We start from the raw sequence: 10,828 nt of genomic DNA on the forward strand, positions 1-10,828 counted from the left end.
GAGGCGATAGACAGATGGGTAAGGGGAGAAAGAGACAATGACCACTTGGGAGAGATGAGGATCCCGGTGCCACCACCCCGCTGACCAGAAGCTCTCGGGGTGTGCGAGAACACGTGGGCGGACGAAGAGAGAGCAGTAGGAGTGGCAGTGTTATCTGTGGTGATCCATGTTTCCGTCAGTGCCAAGAAGTCGAGGGACTGGAGGGAGGCATAGGCTGAGATGAACTCTGCCTTGTTGGCCGCAGATCGGCAGTTCCAGAGGCTACCGGAGACCTGGAACTCCACGTGGGTCGTGCGCGCTGGGACCACCAGATTAGGGTGGCCGCGGCCACGCGGTGTGGAGCGTTTGTATGGTCTGTGCAGAGAGGAGAGAACAGGGATAGACAGACACATAGTTGACAGGCTACAGAAGAGGCTACGCTAATGCAAGGAGATTGGAATGACAAGTGGACTACACGTCTCGAATGTTCAGAAAGTTAAGCTTACGTAGCAAGAATCTTATTGGCTAAAATGATTAAAATGATTAAAATGATACAGTACTGCTGAAGTAGGCTAGCTGGCAGTGGCTGCGTTGTTGACTTTGTAGGCTAGCTGGCAGTGGCTGCGTTGTTGACACTACACTAATCAAGTCGTTCCGTTGAGTGTAATAGTTTCTACAGTGCTGCTATTCGGGGGCTAGCTGGCTAGCTAGCAGTGTTGATTACGTTACGTTGCGTTAAAATAACGACAATAGCTGGCTAGCTAACCTAGAAAATCGCTCTAGACTACACAATTATCTTTGATACAAAGACGGCTATGTAGCTAGCTATGTAGCTAGCTACGATCAAACAAATCAAACCGTTGTGCTGTAATGAAATGAAATGAAAATGTGATACTACCTGTGGAGCGAAGCGGAATGCGACCGGGTTGTTGAGTGCGGTAGTTCTATTCAGTAGGCGTTGGCTAGCTGTTGGCTAGCTAGCAGTGTCTCCTACGTTAAGGACGACAAATAGCTGGCTAGCTAACCTCGGTAAATTAAGATAATCGCTCTAAGACTACACACTCTAAACTACACAATTATCTTGGATACGAAGACAGCAAAGACAACTATGTAGCTAGCTAACACGACACTAATCAAGTCGTTCAGTTGAGTGTAATAGTTTCTACAGTGCTGCTATTCGGTAGACGGTGGACGTTTGCTAGCTGGCTAGCTGCTGGGCAGATAGCAGTGTAGACTACGTTAGGACGACGAAATACGATAATTACGCAATTATCTTTGATACAAAGACGGCTATGTAGCTAGCTAAGAAGAAATTGCTAAGATTAGACAAATCAAACCGTTGTACTATAATGAAATGTAATGAAATGTAATGAAAAGTTATACTACCTGCGGACCGAAGTGAGGATGCGACCGCTCGTTGACTCCATTGAGATTGTGTGTTTCTGTTAATTCAAATTTGCTAATAGGTACAGGTGTTTTCAGACCTAGTTTGCATGTCTCTGAATAAGCTGAGTCTGTGATAGCAGCAGAATCCATCTCAAAAGTGACAAGAGAAGGACATCTGCCACTGTAGTGAGGTGGCGCCACCATGTGGTAAGTGCTACCTCCTGTGTGGCTCAGTTGGTAGAGCTTGGTACTTGCAATGCCAGGGTTGTGGGTTAGATTCCCACAGTGGAGAAGAATGGGAGTCGCTCTGGATAAGAGCGACTGCTAAATAACATAGACAATGGATGATAACAGTAAGTAGTGGCAGTGGCATACTTAAACTGTAAGTCATTTCGCTGTTTGATCTAGTAGAATTTGTGTGTTTGACAACAGCTGATAATCCGATAAATTGATGCGCTGTAGCAAAATGGATAAACAGTGGGAATCAACGCAAATCGCACATTAGATGACACATTCGGAATGCTATTTTAGAAATTTCAGATACTATAAAACCTTTTTTTTGTGCATACTATTTAGTACGCTAGTATGGGTATTCAGACACGACCACTGTCTCCATATCAAATGTATTTAGCGTCTATAATAGCTAGCATCGACTAATTCACATCATAATAGATACCATTAATATCACAAGAAATCACACACATACACACACAAATACATAGTTTGAAGATGTATTCTGTTACCTCATTATATAATCAAATCTGTTCAGCGAAACAAACAATGCATATGCTAAACAGTTACAGTTTTCACAAAATAAATTCAGTTTAGTAACTAACGCACACTTTAAAAAAACAAACAATGTTTTAACAGCTTCTTTGGTTCAATCTTGAACTAAGTCTCAATAACAATGTCTGTTGGCTCAATATGGGGGGAGCTGATAAGCACCCCAATAGGTATTCTCTCCCCCATACCTAAAAGTATTATTCTTGGATGTTATCTCAAGGCTGAGACTGTTACCTTGTTGGAGCTTAACCATCCTGGACATGAATACAGTGCCCTCTTTCTCTCCGTGATACACGGCTTCACTCAGTCTCCTTTGCTGGGTCTTATGTCGAATGCCATTTTTGAACAGAGTCACCTTCCTCTTCTCCTCTCCCCCGGTGTGCCTAGTGAAGGTGACCTGGACATAGAAGTAGTAGAAGCCTTCAGATCTGATGTAGACAGAGTTGTCGCGGAGGACGAGGGAGCAAGAGCCACAGACGGGGGCATCATGGTCATTTTCCCAAGATAATGTTCCTTCTCATGAGACAGAAGGAAAGAAAAGAGAATAAATTAAAATATTAAAATGCTTTACATCATATAAATGGGTTAATATGTACTACATGACCAAAAGTATGTGGACACCTGCTTGTCGAACATCTCATTCCAAAATCATGGGCATTAATATTGAGTTGGTCTCCCCTTTGCTGCTATAACAGCCTCCACTCGTGTGGGAAGGCTTTCCACTAGATGTTGAAACATTGCTGCGGGGACTTGCTTCCATTCAGCCGCAAAAGCATTAGTGAGGTTGGGCACTGATGTTGGGCAATTAGGCCTGGCTCGCAGTTGGCGTTTCAATTCATCCCAAAGGTGTTCAATGGGGTTGAGGTCAGGGCTCTGTGCAGGCCAGTCAAGTTCTTACACACCGATGACAAACCATTTCTGTATGGACCTCGCTTTGTGTATGTGGGCATTGTCATACTGAAACAGGCAGTTTGGAACTCGGAAGTGAGTGTTGCAACCAAGGACAGACTATTTTTTACACGCTACGCGCTTCAGCACTCAGTGGTCCCGTTCAGTCAGCTTGTGAGTCCTACCACTTCGTGGCTGAACCGTTGTTGCTCCTAGATATTTCCACTTCACAATAACAGCACTTACAGTTGACCTGGGGCAGCTCTAGCAGGGCAGAAATGTTGTGAACTGACTTGTTGGAAAGGTGGCATCCTATGACGGTCCCACGTTGAAAGACACTGAGCTCTTCAGTAAGGCCATTCTACTGTCAATGTTTGTCTATGGGGATTGCATGTCTGTGTGCTCAATTTTATACACTTGCCAGCAACGGTGTGGCTGAAATAGCTCGAATACATTCCTTTTAAGGGGTGTACACATACGTTTGTATATATAGTGTATGTTTGTGCATATATTTGAACAGACAGGTGGCAGAATATTGAATAACTACACTTTCAACTACACTTTCAATACCCCTTTAAAACTCTCAGCACATGATGAGTGAAAAATTGGTGGAACTAAATCTATACCTCATTCTGAGCACACCCTAATTGTACAGCTACCATTTTAACCTTACACTAATACACCTACCCTCACAATAGCTTAATGTTTAATGAATAGATTGACTATTTGCATAATGTTTTCAATACATAAATATAATTTTCTGATTAATAAAGAGGCATAACATCTTGTTGATAAGAGACATACAATTACATTGGACTGTGTAGTAATATGTTCTGCTTATGGTGAGTAAGCATGTTAGTAAGCATGTTAAACTGTATATCTTGGCCATCCCACCCCTACGTGAGGGCAGCTCCCGCTCAGCCCAGTCTAAGCTCTTCTCTGTCCTGGCACCCCAATTGTGGAACCAGCTCTCCCTTGAAGCTAAGTCAGGAGAGTATCTGCCCATCTTCCCGAAAACATCTGAAATCCTACCTCTTCAAACAGTATCTTAAGTAATCCTCCTCCAAACAGACAAATAATGGCGCTGTACAACAGTGATGTGCAGAACGGCATCTCGGGAACGCACAACTCGTCGATCCTTGTCACAGACGGGCTATTGCAGCAAATGACAGCACCGGGTTCCACTCCTATCAGCTAAAAACAAGAAGAAGTTTTTCCAGTGGGCACGCGATCACAATTGAAGAGTGGAAAAACATTGCCTGGTACGTGACTACGAGTTCAGTTTACTTGAGTGGCCTGTGCAGTCCCCAGACCTCAACCCAATAGAGCATCTTTGGGATGAGATGGAACGGGCTGTTTACAGCATGAATGTACCACCGTCCAATCTGCAGCAACTGCGTGATACCATCGCGTCAGCATGGACCAATATCCCTGTGTAACATTTCCGACACCTTGTAGAATGCCCCGAAGAATTCAGGCTGTTCTGGAGGCAAAGGGGGGTCCAAACCGGTACTACATGGTGTACCTAATAAACTGACCGGTGAGTGTATTTTACAGACACACTCTCCAGTGTATTATATAAATATTAGGTGTATCACAACCTAGGTGTCAAATGTGTTAGATCAGTTGTACAACCTGAGTGTGTACAGGGCCCTAGTATTGTTTCTTGGAACTGACAAGTTCAGACAGACTGCAGAAGCTCCAATGTTAACGCATGCATTCCATGAACTTAGGATGTAAAAAGGAAACTGCAACAAGCATGGAATGTTAGGCCCAAAAGTCCATACCTAGAAACTAGGAATGAAAGTGTTTAGCTTACCCATGGTCAGCTGGATATAGGAGGGACGGGGAGCTGGAAAGCAAAAAAAGCCCATTCATTTTCCTGTTTTGATCTATCTTGTAAAGTTTACGTGTTACTCTCTGCTTGTGCAATCTTACAAGGCCATCTTTCTCCAGAAAATGCACAATTGACCTGAATTCTACTGCACACAATGTATTGTTTAAACATTAGACATTCATTGATAATCAGAAATGGAAATAGCAATGCTTTACTTACCCTTTGATGAAGTCAATTGAGCCAGAAAACTGCCGTCTGCAAAAGAAAAATAATATTTCAAGTCATTGTCATATATATATAAAAGAATATAAAAAATCCCAGCCCCCGTCCCTGCAAGAGGCCTTTTGGTAGGCCGTCATTGTAAATAAGAATTTGTTCTTAACTGACTTGCCTGTTTAAATAATAATAATAATAATAATAATAATAATACTGTTGTAGAATGACTAATATGAGATAGGAATTATATTACAGTGCCTTGGTCAATATAATGACATACAGAACAGAAAAAACTATTAATGTCAGTATGTGTAACCCAGTACAACTTACTTGGAGGGTGCTGGTTTTCCTCCTTTGATTCAGGTAAATTACTCTTGGAGAGAGAAATTACATAGTGACATCTTGAGATCATCATCAGTCTACCCGTATGTATCATCATCATCATATCTGAGTCTAGCTTTCACTGATGATAATTGGACATACCTTGTCAGGTGAGTTTATTTGCACTGTTGTGAGAACTGCGACCATAATCCCCATTGCGACTGTGAGAAACCCGCACCACACATGGAGCAGCAGATATCTGGAGGTGTGCTGTTGACTCTTCATCCTCTGAAAAACACACACGTACCACAAACCACTGAGACCCGTCCCAATTCACTCCCTTCCACTTCCCATCGGCCCTAATCCTTATCTAATCCTACATTTGCAGATCTGAAGGGTCTAGAATAGATATCAGCAGGCAAGTTGTAGATCTTCCACCATAGGCTACTGTTTGAGTCTGAGCACCTCAACATTAGTCAATAGGCTGCCTTCTGAATAACATTTAGTTTAGATTATACCCCACTGACCATCTAAATGCCATGCTTAAAGAATGTGATCATAAGAAGGAGATTATCTTCATGGGCGATTTCAATGTAAACTGGGAAAACAAAACTTGCTGGAAAAAACTCAGAGATCACAGATTATTTCAACCTGACTCAAATAATACAAGGTCATACCAGAGTAACACACTCATCCCAGACTCAAATTGATCTGGTGTTTACTAACAGACCTGATCAAATAATTAAGTCCAGTAACTTACCAACTGGCATATCTGACTACAATGTTACATTGGTGGTTAGAAAGATCACAAAAAAAGAGATGTCAGGATTTGGCCAGAGTTGTTCCGGTTTTTGGTCACTAGATGCCCCCATTGTGCCTTTTGACCTTTTGTTTTCCCTTGATCCCCATTATTATTTGCACCTGTGCCTCGTTTCCCCTGATTGTATTTAAACCCTTTGTTTTCCTCAGTCCTTTGCTCTGTGTTTGTATGTTAGCACCCAGCCCTAGTACTCTGTGAACTCTTGTTGATCCCGGTGGACTCTCTTGTGGAATTCTGTTTTTTTGTTCTTGTTTGTTTGTTTTTGAGTATCTTTTTGAGGCTTTTTGTGCTATACTTTCCACCTTGTGGATTTACCTTTTTGTCTTGGAGGATTACCTTTGTTCTTGTGGAATTCCTTTTGAGGTTGTGGAGTTACATGTTTTCCTGAAGAACTTCACTTTTTACTTCATTAAATACACCGTCTCAAGTACTGCTGTGTCTGCCTCATCTTCTGGGTTCTGCCAACTATTCGTGGCTCAGTTGGTTAAGTGACTGTTTCTCACTCTGGAGACCCGGGTTCGTAACCAGGTCCTGACAAGAGATTTAAGAACCATATTAATGTGTAACAGTACGATATAAAAATCCAGAAAAGTGAGCAGAGAAACTACAATGTAGCTATAAATCAAATGGACTAGTCTGATCTGTTAAGCAATGAAGACCCAGAACATTTCTGTCAGCTATTGACAACATGGATACCTCTTTTACTAGGAAATTTCAACGTAAGCCAAGACGGAAAATCTTTCTACCATGGCCCAACGAGGACCTCTGGAGGCAGATGAGAGAGCGGGATTTTTCCTTGAAAAAAGCACTGAAGTCTGGTAAGAATGATGGCAGATGTATATTTGCATCACTGAGAAATAAGGTAATTAAGAATATAAAAAAGCAGTGTTCTTTCTTAGAGCGATCAATGAAGCAAAAGAAAATGTCAAAGTGATTTGGGAGAATCTCAACAAACTAACAGGGAGAGGAGCTGAAAAGTATAAAAAAAACATCCCTAATTAAAGGTTAATGAGATTCTAATTCAAGACTCTAACTTCATATCAACCACCTTTTAACAATGTTTTTGTTGACTCTCTCAGGGAACTGGCTCAAAGATTTTCAACCAAGACCACAGTTCTCACTCCCATAGATAATAATAAACCAATATTCAGAATTCCTGAAATCTCAGCATCAGCAGTGGACAGTATTATTAGCTTCTTCAGGAGCTCTAGAACCAAATATGTATTTGGTCTAGACATTGTATTCCTGAAGAGACAAATATTCTCTGATTGCCCCTATTGTACATCTAGTGAATCTGTCCATCAAATATGGGCTCTTCCCCAATGTTTAGGAGTCTGCTGCAGTGATAACTATTTTAAAATCAGGTGACCCAACACTGGTGGAAAATTACTGACCTATAAGCATCCTTCCAGTGCTAACAAAGGTAGCTGAAAGATGGGTGGCTGATCATCTGACTGATCACCTCATTCAGGGGAACTCCTTACATCAAATGCAATTTGGATTCAGAACTAACCATTCCACCGAAACAGACAATTGCTATTTTCTGGAGTGCATTAAACTAAACTGGACATAGGTGGTGATGGAGGCAAGAATTATCGACAAGACTGTTGTATGTACTTCTCTAAGAAATCCATTGATTCTTCCCAACGAGCTGTTCTTGTTAATGGTGGAGAATCTGAAAGCTGTGTCTATCTTCAGGTATCTTGGTGTCATTTTGGACTCCAACTTGACATTTAATAAGAAACGTGAAGAAGGTGGTTAACACTTAACTTTGGATTATCCAACTTGAGGTTTAAAAGACATTTCCTTCCTCTGGAGAACGCCAAACTATATAGGCATGCTGTGATGTTCTCATATCTGAGATATAGCCTCACATGCTGGTCACAAACAGGAGCTACTATTCTGAAACCAATTGAATCACTCTACAAACACTTAAGATTCTTGATAACAAACCAAACAGTTACCACCACTGTCATATCACTTACAAACATAATTTATTTACCAACATTTTCTGCAGTTGCAGATCAGACCTGCACAACGGTCAGGAGGAATTGTGGACCATTCCTCTTTACAAAACTGTTTCAGTTCAACAATATTCTTGGGATGTCTGGTGTGAACTGCTCTCTTGAGGTCATGCCATAGCATCTCAATTGGTTTGAGGTCAGGACTGACTAGGCCACTCTAGAAGGTGTATTTTCTGCTGTTCAAGCCATTTTGTTGTTGATTTACATCTGTCTAATGGGTTGTTGTCCTGTTAAATCATCTAACTTCTGTTGAGCTTCAATTGGTGGACAGATAGCCTTATAAACTTGGGAATTAATTTTTCTGTCAATGATAGCAAGCTGTCCAGGCCCTGAGGCAGCAAAGCAGCCCCAAACCATGATGCTGCCTCCACCATGGTTTACAAATGGGATGAGGTTTGATGTTGGTGTGCTGTGCTGTGCCTTTTCATTCTCCACACATAGTGTTGTGCGTTCCTTCCAAACAACACAACTTTAGTTTCATCTGTCCACAGAATATTTTGCCAGTAGTGCTGTGGAACATCCAGGTGCTCTATTGCGAACTTCAGACGTGCCGCAATGTTTATTTTTTGACAGCAGTGGCTTCTTCCATGTTGTCCTCCCACGAACACCATTCTTGTTTAGTGTTTTATGTATTGTAGACTTGTCAGCAACAATGTTAGCATCTTCCAATAATTTCTGCAAATCTTTAGCTGACACTCTAGGATTCTTCTTAACCTCATTGAGCATTCTGCCTTGTGCTCTTGCGGTCATCTTTGCAGGACGGCCACTCCTAGGGAGAGTAGCAACAGTGCTGAACTTTCTCCAATTATAGACAATTTGTCTTACCGTGTCTTACAAATCATAATCTTAGGTCTTCTGAGATCTCTTTTGTTTGAGGCATGGTTCACATCAGGCAATGCTTCTTGTGAATAGCAAAAATGTTTTTTATAGGGCAAGGCAGCTCTAACCAACATCTCCAATCTCGTCTCATTGATTGGACTGCAGGTTAGCTGACTCCTGAATCCAATGAGCTTTTGGAGAAGTCATTAGCCTGGGGGTTCACATACTTTTTCCAACCTACACTGTGAATGTTTAAATTATGCATTCAATATAGACAAGAAACATACAATAATGTGTGTGTTATTAGTTAAAACACACTGTGTTTGTCTATTGTTGTGACTTAGATGAAGATCAGATCAAATTTTATTTAAGATTTATGCAGAAATCCAGGTAATTCCAAAGGGTTCACATAGTTTTTCTTGTAGATGCAAGCCTAGAGCTGCCGCTTTCAAAGAGCGAGAGCTGCCGCTTTCAAGGAGCGGGACTCTAAACCGGAAGCTTATTAGAAATCCTGCTATGCCCTCCGACGAACCATCAAACAGGCAACGCGTCAATACAGGACTAAGATCGAGTCGCACTACACCGGCTCTGACGCTCGTCTGATGTGGCAGGGCCTGCAAACCATTACAGACTACAAAGGGAAGCCCAGCCATGAGCTGCCCAGTAACACGAGCCTACCAAATGAGCTAAACTACTTCTATGCTCGCTTCGAGGCAAATAACACTGGAACATGCATGAGATCACCAGCTATACCGGAAGACTGTGTGATCCCACTCTCCGCAGCCGATGTGAGTAATACCTTTAGATAGGTCAACATTCACAAGGCCGGAGGGCCAGATGAATTACCAGGACGTGTACTGCGAGCATGCGCTGACCAACTAGCAAGTGTCTACACTGACATTTTCAACCTCTCTTTGTCCGAGTCTGTAATACCAACATGTTTTAAGCAGACCACCATAGTGCCTGTGCCCAAGAACACTAAGGTAACCTGCCTAAATGACTACCAACCCGTAGCACTCACATCTGTAGCCATGAAGTGCTTTGAAAGGCTGGTCATGACTCACATCAACACCATTATCCCAGAAACCCTAGAGCCACTCCAATTTGCATACTGCCCCAACAGATCCACAGATGATGCAATCTCTATTGTACTCCACACTGCACTTTCCCACCTGGACAAAAGGAACACCTATGTGAGAATGCTATTCATTGACTACAGCTCAGCGTTCAACAACATAGTGCCCTCAAAGCTCATCAATAAGCTAAAGACCCTGGGACTAAACACCTCCCTCTGCAACTGGATCCTGGACTTCCTGACGGGCCGCTCCCAGGTGGTAAGGGTAGGTAACAACACATCTGCCACTCTGATCCTCAACACAGGGGCCCCTCAGGGGTGTGTGCTCAGTCCCTTCCTGTACTCCCTGTTCACTCATGACTGCACGGCTAGGCACGACTCGTTCAATTTGCCGATGACAACAGTGGTAGGCCTGATCACCGACAACACCGAGACAGCCTATAGGGAGGAGGTCAGAGACCTGGCCGTGTGGTGCCAGGACAACAACCTCTCCCTCAACATTATCAAGACAAAGGAGATGATTGTAGACTACAGGAAAAAGAGGACCGAGCACGCTCCCATTCTCATCGACAGGGCTGCAGTGGAGCAGGTTGAGAGCTTCAAGTTCCTTGGTGTCCAAATCACCAACAAACTAATATGGTCCAAGTACACTATGACAGTTGTGAAGCGGGTACGACAAA

At 42.6% G+C, this 10,828-nt stretch overlaps 1 protein-coding gene and 1 non-coding gene across 2 annotated transcripts; one reads left to right on the plus strand and one right to left on the minus strand.

The window, feature by feature from the left end:
* Positions 1 to 1,583: 1,583 nt before the first annotated feature.
* On the plus strand, positions 1,584 to 1,657 carry trnaa-ugc (transfer RNA alanine (anticodon UGC)). The gene has a single exon. It is a non-coding gene; the product is annotated as a tRNA-Ala (tRNA).
* Positions 1,658 to 2,082: 425 nt separating this feature from the next.
* Positions 2,083 to 6,888, minus strand: LOC118366538 (uncharacterized). Its single transcript, XM_035749155.2, has 6 exons — positions 6,171 to 6,888; positions 5,573 to 5,698; positions 5,420 to 5,462; positions 5,093 to 5,128; positions 4,856 to 4,888; positions 2,083 to 2,661 (listed from the first exon to the last, which is right to left on the minus strand). The coding sequence occupies exons 2-6, from the start codon at positions 5,693 to 5,695 to the stop codon at positions 2,285 to 2,287; spliced, it is 612 nt and encodes a 203-aa protein (XP_035605048.1). The 5' UTR covers positions 5,696 to 5,698; positions 6,171 to 6,888; the 3' UTR covers positions 2,083 to 2,284.
* Positions 6,889 to 10,828: the final 3,940 nt, after the last annotated feature.

Source organism: Oncorhynchus keta, chromosome 34 (assembly GCF_023373465.1).
Source record: "Oncorhynchus keta strain PuntledgeMale-10-30-2019 chromosome 34, Oket_V2, whole genome shotgun sequence".
Classification (NCBI taxonomy): domain Eukaryota; kingdom Metazoa; phylum Chordata; class Actinopteri; order Salmoniformes; family Salmonidae; genus Oncorhynchus; species Oncorhynchus keta.